This window comes from Gossypium raimondii, chromosome 10, assembly GCF_025698545.1.
Source record: "Gossypium raimondii isolate GPD5lz chromosome 10, ASM2569854v1, whole genome shotgun sequence".
Taxonomy (NCBI): domain Eukaryota; kingdom Viridiplantae; phylum Streptophyta; class Magnoliopsida; order Malvales; family Malvaceae; genus Gossypium; species Gossypium raimondii.
This window is the reverse complement of record NC_068574.1, coordinates 27778558-27793529: the sequence shown is the minus strand read 5'-3', so window position 1 is coordinate 27793529 and position 14972 is coordinate 27778558. Positions and strand designations below refer to the sequence as shown.

The window sequence follows — 14972 nt, the reverse complement described above, 5'->3', positions numbered from 1 at the left end:
TTTCTCAAATAAATTTTTAAATTTTTTTTCTCTTTGTAAATTTACAAAATTGAAGCCACTATTGTCACAGAAGGTTCTTTGAGATTTAATCATATCATTTAGTTTTTGTTGCCCCATATGAACCATAGAAAATGAATTATGCAAGTTCTTATTCTTTAAAATCAAATCTTCAATTTGAGCTAGCATATCATTAAATATCCTTTCTATTTCCTCTTTAGCTATGATTAGAAACTTATTTTCCTCCTTTAATTTTGAAATCATGTTCTTTTATTTGGAGTTCATAGTCTCAAACTCTATAGCTAATTCATCAAAGGCATATTGTAATTCTTCAAATGTATATTCATTTAATTCACTAGAATTTAAGACTACCTTTGGTTCTTCAATATCCATAAGACATAGGTTTGCAACTTCATTGTCATCATCACTATCAAGTGAACTACTATTGCTCCAAGTTGCCATCATGGCTTTCTTCTTTTGTTTTAATGCCCCTTTCTTCTTCAATTGTGGGCAATCAAATTTAATGTGACCCGACTTTTTGCACTCATAGCAAATGATTTGGTCATTTCCCTTCTTGCTTAGTTCACCTTTGATGATGTCTCTTCTTGAGAATCTTTTGGCTTTGTTGAACTTCGTGAATTTTTTTAATTTCTTTGTAAACATAGCCATCTCCTCCTCATCATCATTATTATCAGAGTCTTCATCCTTCTTACAAGTTGTTGATTTGAAGGAAAATCCCACTTTCTTTTGAGCTTCTTTGGTTTTTAGTACATTGTGGTAGATCTTCATTTCATATGTCAACAAAGAACCGATGAGCTCATCAAGAGAGAGTGAGTTGATATCCTTTGATTCTTCTATTGCCGTCACTTTTGCTTCCTAAGATGTTGGGGAATTATTCAACATCTTCTTCACCATCTCTTTGTTGGGATAGATCTTCCCAAAGGCTTTGAGACCATTGATAATGTGGGTGAAGCGATCAAACATCTCATTGATTCTTTCTTCCGGTTTTTCCTTAAACAACTCATAATCAAGGGTGAGAAGGCTTATCTTGGACTCCTTAACTCTGCTTGTCCCTTTATGGGTGACTTGAAGATTGTCTCATATTTCTTTTGTATTATCACACAAAGAGTCTTTATTGTACTCATTTGGACCAAGAGCACAAAATAAAGTGTGCATAGCTTTTGCATTTAATTGCACCTTCTTGATATCATTGTCATCCCATTCACTCTCTTCCTTTTGAACAATAACACCTTCGACCCTCTTTATTGGAATGGATGACCCATTTGTAATTATCCTCCAAAATTTATAGTTGTTAGCTTGGATGAATAGCTTCATTCTTGTTCTCCAATATAAGTAGTTGGTTCCATTGAATAAAGGAGGCCTCATGGTGGAATGCCCTTCTCCCAATATGGTGAAATTTTGTTCCAATGCCATAAAGTAAATTTCTTGACTTGTGGCTTCCATATTGGATATCTTAAGGATATTTTTTCTTGATGGTAAAATTGTCTCTAGAATTCTAGCACTGATACTAATTGTTGAGATCGAAATATAAAATGATGGGGTGAATTGGTGTATTAAAATGTTTTCGAGAAAGGGCAAAAATAAAATGACTCAAGTATTTGTAGTGGTTCGGCCTCAATTGCCTACATCCACTACCTTAGCTTTCCTCAACTAAGGATTTCCCAAATCCAATATATTTGACCCTTTAAAGACAAGGTTTAACTTTACAAATCCCTATCCTTTCAAAGGTAAGATAGAACCACTTCCCCTTAAGGTTTTCTACCCAAAACCTTAAGTAACACCTCACACATGAGAGAAAAATAATGATGAATAAGATGATACCTCTAAAAGATAGATAATCAACGATTAAGCACTCTCACACAAAGTTACAACACTTGAAAAAATGATAGAAAACTTAACCCACAAGTGTGTACAGGAAATATTTAGTAAAAGATTGAGAAAGATTGGAAAATTGAGTTCTTGGAAGTTATGCACTTGTTTCTTGTCTCTTTTTTTTTTACCTCAATAGAGAGCCTTGACTTTGTATTTAAGTCCTCTAACAACCTTGTGGACGTTTGTAGCTGTTAGAAACAAAATAGAGTCATTGCAGCTATAAAAACCAGCATTAAATGCAGTCTGCAGCTTCGTTGTATTAGTAAAAGAGGACTTGTACCGATAGAAGTCCTTCCAAAATATGATCGTTGGGCTCGTTCTATCGGTAAAGGTCCTCTTGTACCAATAGAACTCTGAGGGTTTCAATTGGTATCGGTAGAACCCAACAGAGTATCGGTAGAAGTGCAGGGGAGGTTGAACTTTGGCTACTGCCTTGACTTTTTTCAGTAAAAGTTCTCAAGGTATCAGTAGAATTCTGGTTGTATCGGTCGATCTAACCAGGGTATCGGTAGAGATCTCAGGCTAAAACTACCTTGCACATTGGAGTGTGTTCTACCGATAGAAGTTCGGGTAGTATCGGTAGAACCCAGAGTTGTATCGGTAGAACTCCCAATTCTACTGATAAAATTCTGTAGCCTTTTCAAGGTCTTTCCATCTTGAGTTCTACCGATACTTGTCCACCTAAGTATCGGTAGAAGTTCTTCAGACTTCAAAAACTAGTTAAAAATTAAGTTAATTCAAGGCTTTTTAAAAGTTTATTTTGTCCAACACTTTAAAAATAATTTTAAGGACTTATGAACATTTTTTGCAAATATAAGTAGGGAATTTTTAATATACTTTTTGTTATATCAAAATACTTGAAAAACTAGAGCTAACAGGTAAGATGGTTAATAGATCATCGTTGAATCATGGATTATTTGTAATGGATTGAGCGAGTTTTATGCAAGTCATATATTTACCTATTTATATCTATAAATTAAGATATAGGTTTGGGCACGAAATGAACTTTCAAACTTGTGATCTTTGACCATCTAGATACAAGAATCAGTACCAGGGACCAATGTATCAATACTTGACCAAATGAACAGTATTTTCAAATTTACAGAATGCTAAAATGGTATCGGTACTGATTATAATATCGATACCTTCCATAAAAGCATCAGTATTTATTCCTATGGAATCAATACCTAGTTTCAAAGTTTTAAAAATTTATAATTTGGTCCTTTTTCATGCCCGGATGTAATCTATTGATTTTAAAGCTCGATTTAGTTTCATTTTCATTTGAATAATTAATGTGTGTATTAATATAATCATTCAATGTTTTAAATTGCACGTGATTACTCCGAAATTATTCGTAGCATCTCGTAGCTCGAGTCCAACGATCAGACCGAGTAAGGGGTGTTATGCGTCCAATGACCTTATCATAAGTGTGTTACTCTTATAGGATATCCTTAATCTCTTTGGGATAATATCCGTTCTCCAAATATGATTCTATTTTATCTCATGGTAACTATTAAATCTTCCTTCATGAAAAGTCAGTTACTATCAAATAGTAATCAGGTCATTCATCTCAAAAACGAACGACTCGTGATCACGTTTACTTTTCATCAGCCATGTAATGTTAGTGAGAGGATATCATTTACCCATGTCTCGGGCTATGAATTTCATTGTTATGAATGACGCTATATATTGCAGAAGTCGTATACCCAACTCACCAACTTTCGATTCCTTATATATTCGAACTCAGGCTTTTACTTACATCAAATGATACAAGTCAGGTATACATAGTTTGTCATTCACTCAATATTTAGGTATGCCACACTATGAACACCTCTAGTGAGTAAATCCATAAATGGATTCAGGATCTATTTTGCTTGGATCCAATCTGATGTATTATCAGTCCAGTTAGTCACATTTATGTCTCTATCTTCTGGGAGTCATCCGCTTTGATGCCCAAGACAAAGCATCTCCTCAATTGGACTTGATATATTGCGTATTAGTCTTTCAATCGGTTTTCTCATTTCTAATTAGACTAAGGACATGTTTAGCTTCTTCTACTAATACAAGTTGTCTTTTTGTATTATGATCCGACCATGTAATACTGCTTAATATCAGTTTAAACATTTATACAACCAACGAGCAATATCTGCTTCCATTTTGCTTTGTGTGCAAAAACAATATGAGAACAATTATACAAAGTATATTGATGTAATCAATGAATTTATTTTATTAACCAATTTGTTCAAAAAATTACAAGTGTTCCTAGATGAAAATACTACACTTAAGGCACCAAATCCAACATTTATAACATAACTACAAAAGAAATTTAAAGTTTCAAAGGTTGTTTTATTCATATATAAATTTGGTTTGTTGGAACTCTTGAAAGAGTCCAATTATCACATTTGTAGAGAACATTTTCGTAATGTTCTTCATGTTCATTGACAATGTTATTAGAGGTTTGGTTAGACTCTCGGGATTGATTGAAGGTAAAACTTGCAGAAGAATTGGTTCTCCTAAATAAAGGAAACATCTTTTTGTTTTCGTATTTCCTATAGGAGTTCTACTATCAAAATTTCTAGATTACTAAAATTACCTAGAGAGATACTTTGTCCTTAACACACCTAACCCATGCCTACATAGATCGTGTACCAATACTCAACAAAAATAATAATATATTAATAAAGATGGTTAAACCAAAACTCAAAAATATTGAAAACAAAATTGAAGATTTCTCAAACTTAGAATTACCTTTTCCTCCTTGACTTTGATACCAAAATTTGAAAATATTAATTTTAGTTGATTTAATTTTTTACACATGTTTGATAATCTAAAATAAACAATATGTTAGAATTTTTCTATAGAAAAGTGTGGAAAATAATAAGTACATAAGAGCTACTTATCATTTAATGAGGAATCTTTTCAATTACTTCATTTTTATTTTATTTATTTTAATATTATATATTTTATAAGAACTTTACGTTTAAAATTTAATTTTTGTTTAGAATAAGGTAAAATGTTTAAAAATTAAGGATAAAATGTAGAACATATATTTTTATAATTTAAAATCCATATTTATCAAACAATCTAATTATATTCAATAATTAATTTTAAGTAACATATCAAACAATTTTATAACTTAAATTCATTACTTAAATTTTTAATACTTAATTTTGAACACTTATTTTTCAACATTTTTTTTCAGTTTATCAAACAACACCTAAAAAATTCAAAATTATTTGAATCCGTCAGGGCTCGCTTGGCTCGATTTGAGTCCAAATTCAAAAAAATAAAAAATTAGATTTTTGCTTAGAATAAGGTAAAATGCTTAAAAATTAAAGATAAAAGGTATAATATATCTTTTTTTATTATTTAAAATCCATATTTATCAAACAATCTAGTTATATTCAATAATTAATTTTAACTAATATATCAAATAGCTTTATAACTTAATTTTTCAACACCTATTTTTCAGTTTATCAAGCAATACATTAAGAAATTTAAAATTATTTGAATTCATTAAAGCTCGCCTAACTTGAGTTGAACTCAAGCCCAAAAAAATACGAGTCTAAAAGGACTTGAGCTTGAGATATCCAAACCCGAAAAAATCGAGCTTTTAACTCGACAAATCCGAATCCGCTAAAAGAAATCTGAATGGGATGTTAACCCACCGTTTGCTACGTCTAATATGATTAAAAGTTGTAAGTAGTGATTTAAAAGATTTCATAAAAGAAGATAGCATTATATTTTCTCATAACTTCAACCTCCATTTGAAAGATAATTAAATACCTAATAATCATTTGAAAAAATCAAATCAAAATTTAGAAATCCTAAAAAGGAGTTTGGTGGAGGTTGGTAATTAATTAAGAAACGGCATTTAATAAATAAATAAAAGAGAGAGTGAGAGAAATACGAGGGGACCTATTAAATGTAATATTAATATTAATATTAATAGCTTTATTAAATACCAAGGAGCTGCTGTTACGGCACCCATTCAGGCATTTCTTTTCAATTAATTCCCACTTATTTTTTCATGCTTTGCTTTTCCTTCGGTCAAAGGGCTTTTATTTTAAACCAAATATGTTCTTATCATATAAAACCAAATCTTTTTATAAACCCTAAACTACCCTTCGGACAACACTCAAATGGTTACAAAATGAGGGTGTATTTTGTCTTTCCCAAGTGAGATAGGGTTGTTTTCCTTAAAAAAATTTTCTCAACATCATCACCACAAGAGAAATATATATCATAATTGAGAGATATAATATTCAAATTTTAGATTTTATTATAATGAAGGAAATAATAATAGTAATAAATTCTAGTTTTATTTTTGGGTTATAATCTTAAGCTTTCTTCCTTAATATCATTTCATTTTGCATTTTCCATTCTTTCTCTCTCATTCCTAAGGTAAGCTTTTCATTTTTAAAATTTATTTTGCTTATTTTTTAAAGAAAAAAAACCTCTGTCCTCTGTTATTTCTTCATCTGGGATTTTCTCTATTCTTTATTCATTATTTAATTTATATAAAACCATTAATACTTTAATGGACAACATAAAAATATAAACATTTAATAAAGTAATGAAACAGTGCTTTTCATTTTATATTAGTATTTTGTACTCCATGAAGAAAGGAGCAACCAAAAGAGTCCTTTTTTTTATTTTCCTTTTTGTCCTTTGATTTGAAATTCAAGGTTAATATTTTAATGGGGTCTTTAAACAAAGGTGAGATTTTCCATTTTTCTTGGGTTTGAAGCTTTTTCTCTCTTTTATTTTCATTTTGTTGTTTGATGGAAGGGCACCATTGTATCAGTACAACTTTGGGAATTTCAAGCCTTTTTCTTTATTTTTGTTTTTAATTATGTTGTGGAACGATGAGGGGTGCAGCATTGTATTAGTACACCTTTTGGAGTTTCATTTTGTTCTAGATTGATGGAAGGGCGCCATTGTTCTGGGATTACAAGCCTTTTTCTTTCTTTCATTTTGTTCTCAACTGATGAAAGGTGCCCCACTGCATTAGTACACCTTTTCGGGTTTCTAAGTATTATTTTTCAGTTTTCTATGGAAGTCGTACCATTTTTACATTAGTACACTTTGGACTCTCAATTTTTTTATTATTATTTTGGTCTTGATGTGAGAGTACCTTTGTATTGTATTGTATCAGTAACCCATAGAACTAAATAATAGGTATTGTCAGATAAAAAGAAACTTCAAACTTGGTTGATTATGCATGACATTCATATTTATATTATTTTGTAATATATGTAGGTAGTATATCTGTTCAGTAACCATGAGATACGAGCGTATCTCTAGAATGTCAGGGGCAAATGTTATAGACTATCATAGGCCTGTAAACTCTAGGTTCTGAAAAGAAAAAAGAGAGAAGAAACATACTTTTATTTTAATAGGTTTCTTTGAGTTTTTATTGTTTGGTGATCTCAAAGGCTGCTCCTTTTAGCATGGAGAAAAGGTCTGAAACTTTTTGATGTTGTGTTATTTCTTTATTGCTGTTCATTCAATTTACTCTGAAAGTAAATTCATGACCCTGATAGCTATGTTCCAACTTTTGCTTTTCTTGGACTTTGAATCTCTCCCTTGTTACTGGGAGTTATTACATCAATTGAGGTTGTTGACCTTATCAATAAGGTGCTGTGCTCTCCTACTTTTTTTGATTGTTATGTTTCAGTTCTGATATTGACATTGATTTCCCTTGCTGAATTATTATTTAATGAGGTTTTCTGCTTGTGAGTACTCTGTTACTTGTTTACTTCTCTTTCAATATATTCCCTATCTTTGCCTTTACTTTTTGCATTGTCTGCTTTTCTCTTCAGTCATCGGCTTTTCTTCTTGTTGTGCATGCTAGCCTTTGTTTTCTTTTGGTTTTGGCTTGGCAGGGTTTCTTTTACTCTGACTTCATTCTAGTTCAACAGTGTTGTTTGTCTTTGGATTTTTTTTCTTCACTTGCATTTAAGTCTATAGAGCAGTAATAAAACGACAGCTAATGGTTGATATTGTTGGTGGTTTGAACAGTGAAGGGTTTGTCAAGGGTGGAATACTGAAAAACAAAAGGAATATAGTCAATGGCGTCAACTTCATTCGCCAAGCAGACTCTTGTGCCTATGAAGGAACCAGTGTCTAGCTATACTCCATATCCACCTCCTCTTGCAAGATATGAAGATGTTGTAGCTAGTCCAAAGCTTTTCCTCGCCACTTTGGAGAAGCTCCATGCTACTATGGGAACAAAGTTTATGTAATTTTTCTTCTTGATGCTTTTTTTTCTTCTACAAATTTACATGTTAGTGGAGTTCCTGTTTTTCCCTGAGCAATATAGTTTGGTTTGATTTGGAGTAATATAGTAAAAGAATAGCCTTTCTATGTCCATATACGTGAACATCAGAACATGCATATGCTTACGTCTGATGTTACCATCTAGATCCCAGGCGCGTTTGTCTTGCGTTTATGCTATGGCCATTTTATATATTATGGTCACATCCCTATCCTTGTATGTGTCAAACTGGTACTTGATGAAAAATGAGAGTTGGAGCAACTTAGGTCCGTTTTCATATTATTGATTAGGCTAATATAACGGTGTAAGGAATAAGACCCACAAGTATCATCCAGGATTTAGTTTTCAAATTATATTGTTTCATAGGCTGCTTTCTTTGTTTAGTATTTACGAACAGTGGTATGTATTTTCTGGTTAAAGACAGTGAATGGAAAAAATCTGTAAAGTTATGTTGATGCTTGGGAGGTTCTTAGGTGGGCAGTTGAGTAATAATTATGGCAATAAAAAGAGTTTAGTTGAATACATGCATATCCTAGATTTATTTATTGGTCATTCTTTCTTGGATGCTGCTTTATGATGTCAAGTTATGATTAAATCTTCTATTCTGAAGGTCCTGAGTTTGTCAAGTTTTTGGAAATCTCAAGTAGGCAGGGGGTAGTTGATATATAACCATGACTTCTCATTTTATTCTATGTCATGATTTTATGTTTATCATGCTTATCTGCTCACTCGAAAACTATGGTACGGTCTAGCAACATATTATCTTGTTTTTGGAGATCTAAAGTAGGCAGGGTGTAGACTGTAGTTGATACATAACCATGATTGCCTCATTTTCTTCCATGTCATGAATTTATGTTAATTATTCTTATCTGCTCACTCAAAAACTATGATACATCTAGCAACATATCATTTTGTTTTGGTTGTAGAAACAGGGTGATACTTGCTATATTCTTTGAATTGCAATTTTATCTTCTGCTGTTTTTGTGTATCGTGTTTTCTGGTCTTTTTGAGACCTTCACATGGTTGTATTTGGTTTCCGAATGTGTTCACTGAAATTGATTATCTCCATCTGCACTTATTTACCACATATAGTTCTTTCATTTTCTGATTGAATACATACTTTGTTGGCCTGAGCAAAGTAGAACCATGTTTGCCTTTTGAGACCAAGCTGCTGGAATTACCTCCTTTTACCATATTTCCAATAATTGTACTTGTCAAACTAATTTTTTAATAATTTCTTTGCCTTCTTGACTTTGATGTAGGATCCCCATCATAGGAGGAAAGGAGTTAGATTTGCACAAACTTTTCGTGGAGGTAACATCGCGTGGTGGAATTGAGAAGGTAATATTAAACTATGTACTCCTAGTTGTCTGAGTTTCTACTCCTATCAATTAACGTCATTGGAAGCCTCATTGTGGTTAATGAATTTCATTTATGTTCAATGTGGCCGTCTGAATTATTCTTGTTTCCATTCATACATGAGACTCTTTCATAAAGCTTGTGGACTTACATTATTCTGTTTATGAAATATGACCTTTGAAGATGACAGCAGAAATTAAAGATTTGTCTATAGGTATCTCTTATTTTTACGTCTTCAAATGCAAAAGTGAGTGCCACAAATGTCTATGAATTCTGCAATCTTCCTTGAGAAACATTAGGGATTCGAGTAGCACTAGGAACTAGAAATTGATCTCTCGAGGGCTCAATAACATTGCGGAGATTGCATATTGGTGTTGGTTACTTCAATTATTATCGAACCATGTTTGAGTTAAAAAACAAACTATGTAGTTTAATGCTACTGCTTCACATCCAGTTCAAACTAGGTGGCCCTATTGATTTCTGCAAACTTAGACTTGGGGATGAGCTATGTACACTAATATTCAAATAATCATGTTTTAAACGGATCTTGTAGATTGTAAGAGAGCGGAGATGGAAAGAAGTGACTTCTGTTTTCAACTTCCCCTCCACTGCTACAAATGCATCTTTTGTGCTGCGGAAGTACTATGTTTCTCTGCTTCATCACTATGAACAAATCTACTTCTTTAAAGCCCGTGGTTGGATCCCTGTTCCTTCTGGTATGCAAGTCGAGGGCTCAAACTCCTCTTTGAATAAATATCAGAGCATTGCTCCTAATGGTAAAGGATAATTCATATATGCAGATCCTCTTCGAAACCAACTACTACCGCAGACCCCTACTCAAGGTGCAGTGCGGCCAGCCACAGATATTCATTCAGCTGCTGTCCAGCAGCCAAGAGTAAATATTGCCGAGTCGCCTGCAGGTGCCTTAAAACTTTTCTATGATGAATGAAACTGTCTTTATGCTTTCACCTGTTAAGTTGTCAGTCATTCTCCTTGATTTCCCCCTCTTCCATTTTCGCCTGCAAACCATCCTAAATCTTTATAGCTTAACTTGGTTTGAATCTCAGTTTCCGAGTTTCTAAAGTTTCACGAGTTTGGTCAATTACAGTCGTGTGTTTTTGTTGATACTGCAGTAAGGCCAACATCGACAGCAGGCACTCCTGTGATTGGGGTCATTGATGGGAAATTTGAGAGTGGCTATCTTGTTACTGTCACCATTGGCTCAGAGAAGTTAAAAGGTGTCCTCTACCAGGCTCCTCAGGGTGCAGCACCCCAAGTGCCACATCAGTATGGTGTATTTGCTGGCAAGAGTGACAGCGCTCATGCTTCATCAGGGGTGCAACGTCGGAGGCGCCGGAAGAAATCTGAGATAAAACGGAGGGACCCTGCTCATCCGAAACCTAACAGGAGTGGGTATAATTTCTTTTTTGCTGAGCAGCACGCAAGGCTGAAACCACTTCACCCTGGAAAGGACAGAGAGATTAGTAGAATGATTGGTGAATTATGGAACAACTTAACTGAATCAGAAAAAACAGTAAGAGCCGTAAATTATTCCGTAATTCAATAACTGAACATGTTTTATAACTATTTTCTCTTTTATAGTATGTTCTTAAGTTATTACTTCTTGGACTTTTTGTCATTGCTCAGGTCTATCAGGACAAAGCGCTCAAAGACAAAGAAAGATATAGGATTGAGATGGAGGATTACAGGGAAAGATTAAGAACAGGTCAAATTATCAGTGATGCAGTGCCCCTACAGCAACGACTTCCGGAACCAGATGTAGAAATGACAGAAGCAAATATGAGGCTTGATGGAGCTGAAGGTGGCGATTCTCAAACACTGGAACATGATAGCAGCTCCGGTGGAAGTGATTTCGAAGATGATAAAACTGCAGATAAGGATTTAGGTATGGAAGAATCTCCGGTTGTAGGGGTAGGCGGTGAATCTATGAATGAAGATGTGGAGATTTCAGGTGAGCTAATGATTGAAAAGTTCAGCATTGAGGGTGAAGAAAACTTGGGGAATGCTTTGTCAGAGGCAAACAAAGAACCAATGCATAGTGAAGAACACTAAAAAATCTGCTAGGGTTAACATAAACATCGCGGCCGTGAAGTAAGTTTTTATTTAGTTGCTTCCTTTTTATCTGTAAAAAGTTAGTTTTACTGTTAGCGGAAGGTTTTGTTTCCTAGGATGGGATGAAGGCAAGATATTTTTTTACTGGCTTGGGTAAAGTGTTGTGGTGGAGAAATCCCAACACCTGCAAAAAACGATCTCCCAACTAGCTTATTGTGTCAATGGAGGGCTCATTTGTAGACTGTAGTTGACAACAAAGTGTAGAAATGCATGAAGAGAAAAGTTCTTTTTAATGCGTAGATATATGAATTTCATTCATACCCTTGGATTTGCTTGATTTTGATACAATTGTTGAGCAGACTAAACCAATCTTTCCAAGATTTTGATACAACTCTGTGTAAGGGTATCCGACATGAGTATGTTCAATTTTTTTCTTAAGATCTATTCGGAGGATCCTTGGTCATGTCTATCCAAGTTTGAATATGCATGTTTAGGAATTAACATGAAAGCATAACTTGCTGGATTCTGTCGGCTTCTTACAACAAAATATCTCTATTCCAAACAGTTGAAAAACTCAACAAAAGTTTAAAGTCTAATATATGATTCTCCCACAATGTAAAAAAGTTGTACAATCTAATAACATTAATTGCATAATTGATCATAATGAGAACTAAACCTAAAAGAAAGTAAAATGAAAAAAAAAAGAGGAAATGAACCAAAATAATTGGCCTGTTCTGTTGGATAAAAAAAGTTTGATTAAATGTGTGAGCATGTGGTAGTAAAAGATGATACAAATATGCTAGGACAAAGATGAATAATATAAGAAAATGTCAGGAGTCAGAGACCGAAAGAGCATCCCAGATCATATCCATGTCCAAGGAAGGCATTCTACTTAACTGTACAGCATCTACATCTGATGATACACTCTCCTGAGTTTTCTTACTTATCTCATTCACTTCAGATACTGCCTTGTTCTTGACCTCAAATTGCCACTCTCTTTTCTCAGTGTTCTGGTTTAAATCTTGGACTTTTGCCGATGTCAACGATGGGTCATTGGACTTCTTGTTGCCAGCAATGCCTTGTGAAATTGCTTGCAACTTGGCTTCAAGAAGTGCAGCAGTGTTCCCATTCAAAGAATTGGCCTTGAGTTGATGCTTAAGATCTGGAAAATTCAAATGTGCATATTCTCCACGCAGCATGTATGCTGCTGTATCGTATGCCATTGCCGCTTCTTCTGCAGTGTCGAAAGTCCCTAACCAAACCCTTGTCCGATTTCTCGGCAGCCGTATCTCGGCAACCCATTTTCCCCAATGTCTTTGCCTTACCCCTCTGAACAACTTTCCAGGGGATGATGAACCCTTTTGATGCTGGTTCTGCAACCTGCGTCCAGTGTACTTCATAGGTTGAGTCTTGGTAGTGCTAAGCCAGTAGTCACTAAAACCTTTGGATTGATAACTTGTCAAACTCTGGTTCATTCTAAGCCATTCATCCCCCATTTGAGACTGAACCTGACCAATTTGAGGCATTTGGAATGAAGAGTTTTGACACAAGGTCGATCCAGGTTCACCCTTTTTCCCCATGGAACCAATGGCTCGTCTGCTCGGATCTAACATGCCAGGTTCCTGCAGAAACAAGTTTAAGTTGGGGAATTTCGATGTTGTAGAGGGAGAAGGTGGTTCAGAAACTTGAGCTTGGTTTAGTTTCGGAAAAGTCTCCAAGAAGTTCAATGGCATAAAACCATCCTTGACCTCAGAAACAAGACCACCATGAGGGGGGACAGAACTGAACCCTGAAACAAACAAGCTGGAATGATGCTCATTCAAAATATCTTGTCTGAGAATTCCAGGGATGTTTTTTAACAAATTGGCTTCTAGAGACTCCTCAGGTGAAGAACTGGAATTGAGCCTATCAGGTGAAGGAGATGAGGATGATGATGAAGGTGGTGACTTGCTTAAAGCGCCCCAAATGATAGGACCTGTTGGCGTGCCATAAATATAAGAAGGCCACTCCTTGTTCATCAAAGTTTCTGTTTTGGGAAATTGATTCTCCACGCTCATAATTTTTGGCCGAAAACAGAACAAAATTTAGGAGATGTATATAGAAATGATGCAACTGAAAGTACAATACGTTATATATTAAGCTTCTGATAAAGCCTTACTATAATAATAATAATATTAAGGGAACCTACTTTATCTATATATATATATACTGGTATTTTAAAATTTTAGCCTTTCAATAGAAACAATTGCTTTTCTTTCAATTGAAACAGTTGTTTGCCACGTGCAAGCAATTATCTTTCTTTTCTTTCTTTTTTTTTCTTATTTGATGAAGAGAGAAGAAAACAGATAGAAAGAATGGGAAAGATAAACTATCAAGTATATGAAAATAAACCAATCAAAAGCTTGCTGATGAGTTTTTCATTTGTTAACTGTGAAAGTTCCCCCATGAAAACGACTGTTAAGAACCTCAAACTCCTTTACTTCCATCCATGGCATTCTTGTTTAGACAATGGCCATGTGCTTTTCTCAAACACTCACATGACTGCTTCCTTCCCTTTTACTTTCTAACAGTAATTTTAAATGATAGTTGCACTTTACGAGATTTAAATTGCAATTACATCTATGCTTTCAATCTTACCGTAATTTCAGATGTAATAAATCCTATCATGCTCCATGTCATCAACAACGACGAAACTTCAATTTTAGACCTCATCATGTCCGATGCAAAATTTTAGATTTGGGTTCAACCCTGCTTAAAAAATATTTTAAAATTTTGCCTAAATTTGATTTAAATAAAAAAAATATTAAACTCGAACTCGATCCGACCTGCCCGTATTATTTTTTATATAAAAGTAAATTTAAAAAATATAATATATCAAATACACTAAAAATATTAAAATAAATATTTCTCAATAAATTAAAAATATGTTAAAGAAATCTTTATACTTAAATAACATTAAGATAATTGTAACTTAACAAGCAAATGCCTCCAAAATAGTAGCAAATTTAATAATAAAATAAAAGTTATACAATATCCAAATAATAACAACAATATAAAAGCAAAATGACAGCAAAACAACATCAAAATGACAGCAAACAACAACAAAACAACAGTAAAAAATTAGGCAAATTTGGGTCGGGCAAAGTAAAAAAAAAACTTACTCGAGACTATGTCCGTTTAGAAAACATATCTTATTTTTTACCCAAGCCCATTTTTTGGGCATATGTTTTTGCCCAAGCCCTTCCACATTTCAGGCAAGCCTTTGGGCGTGGGTTGAGCCGGCCCTTGACCAAGTCTAGTTCAAATTGTAAAAGGTCCACTTAGGCTGATAGTCTTCGTATTTTAACAAAGTTTGATATTTAATCGAGGG

At 33.9% G+C, this 14972-nt stretch overlaps 2 protein-coding genes across 6 annotated transcripts; one reads left to right on the top strand and one right to left on the bottom strand.

Annotated features, from left to right (window-relative positions):
• Nucleotides 1–6201: 6201 nt before the first annotated feature.
• Nucleotides 6202–11939, top strand: LOC105778240 (high mobility group B protein 15). 5 transcript variants are annotated; one of them, XM_012601900.2, is made up of 7 exons: nucleotides 6202–6294; nucleotides 7915–8134; nucleotides 9433–9511; nucleotides 10083–10245; nucleotides 10330–10449; nucleotides 10663–11063; nucleotides 11177–11939. In XM_012601900.2, the coding sequence occupies exons 2-7, from the start codon at nucleotides 7965–7967 to the stop codon at nucleotides 11600–11602; spliced, it is 1359 nt and encodes a 452-aa protein (XP_012457354.1). In that variant the 5' UTR covers nucleotides 6202–6294; nucleotides 7915–7964; the 3' UTR covers nucleotides 11603–11939. The 5 variants fall into 5 exon arrangements, with proteins under 5 accessions (XP_012457354.1, XP_012457355.1, XP_012457353.1 ...); XM_012601901.2 differs by lacking the exon at nucleotides 6202–6294 and adding an exon at nucleotides 6423–6609; XM_012601899.2 differs by lacking the exon at nucleotides 6202–6294 and adding an exon at nucleotides 6616–6887.
• A 287-nt stretch (nucleotides 11940–12226) lies between these two features.
• LOC105778241 (ethylene-responsive transcription factor ERF062) lies at nucleotides 12227–13726 on the bottom strand. The gene has a single exon (XM_012601902.2). The coding sequence runs from the start codon at nucleotides 13657–13659 to the stop codon at nucleotides 12433–12435; it is 1227 nt and encodes a 408-aa protein (XP_012457356.1). The 5' UTR covers nucleotides 13660–13726; the 3' UTR covers nucleotides 12227–12432.
• Between the last annotated feature and the right edge of the window lie 1246 nt (nucleotides 13727–14972).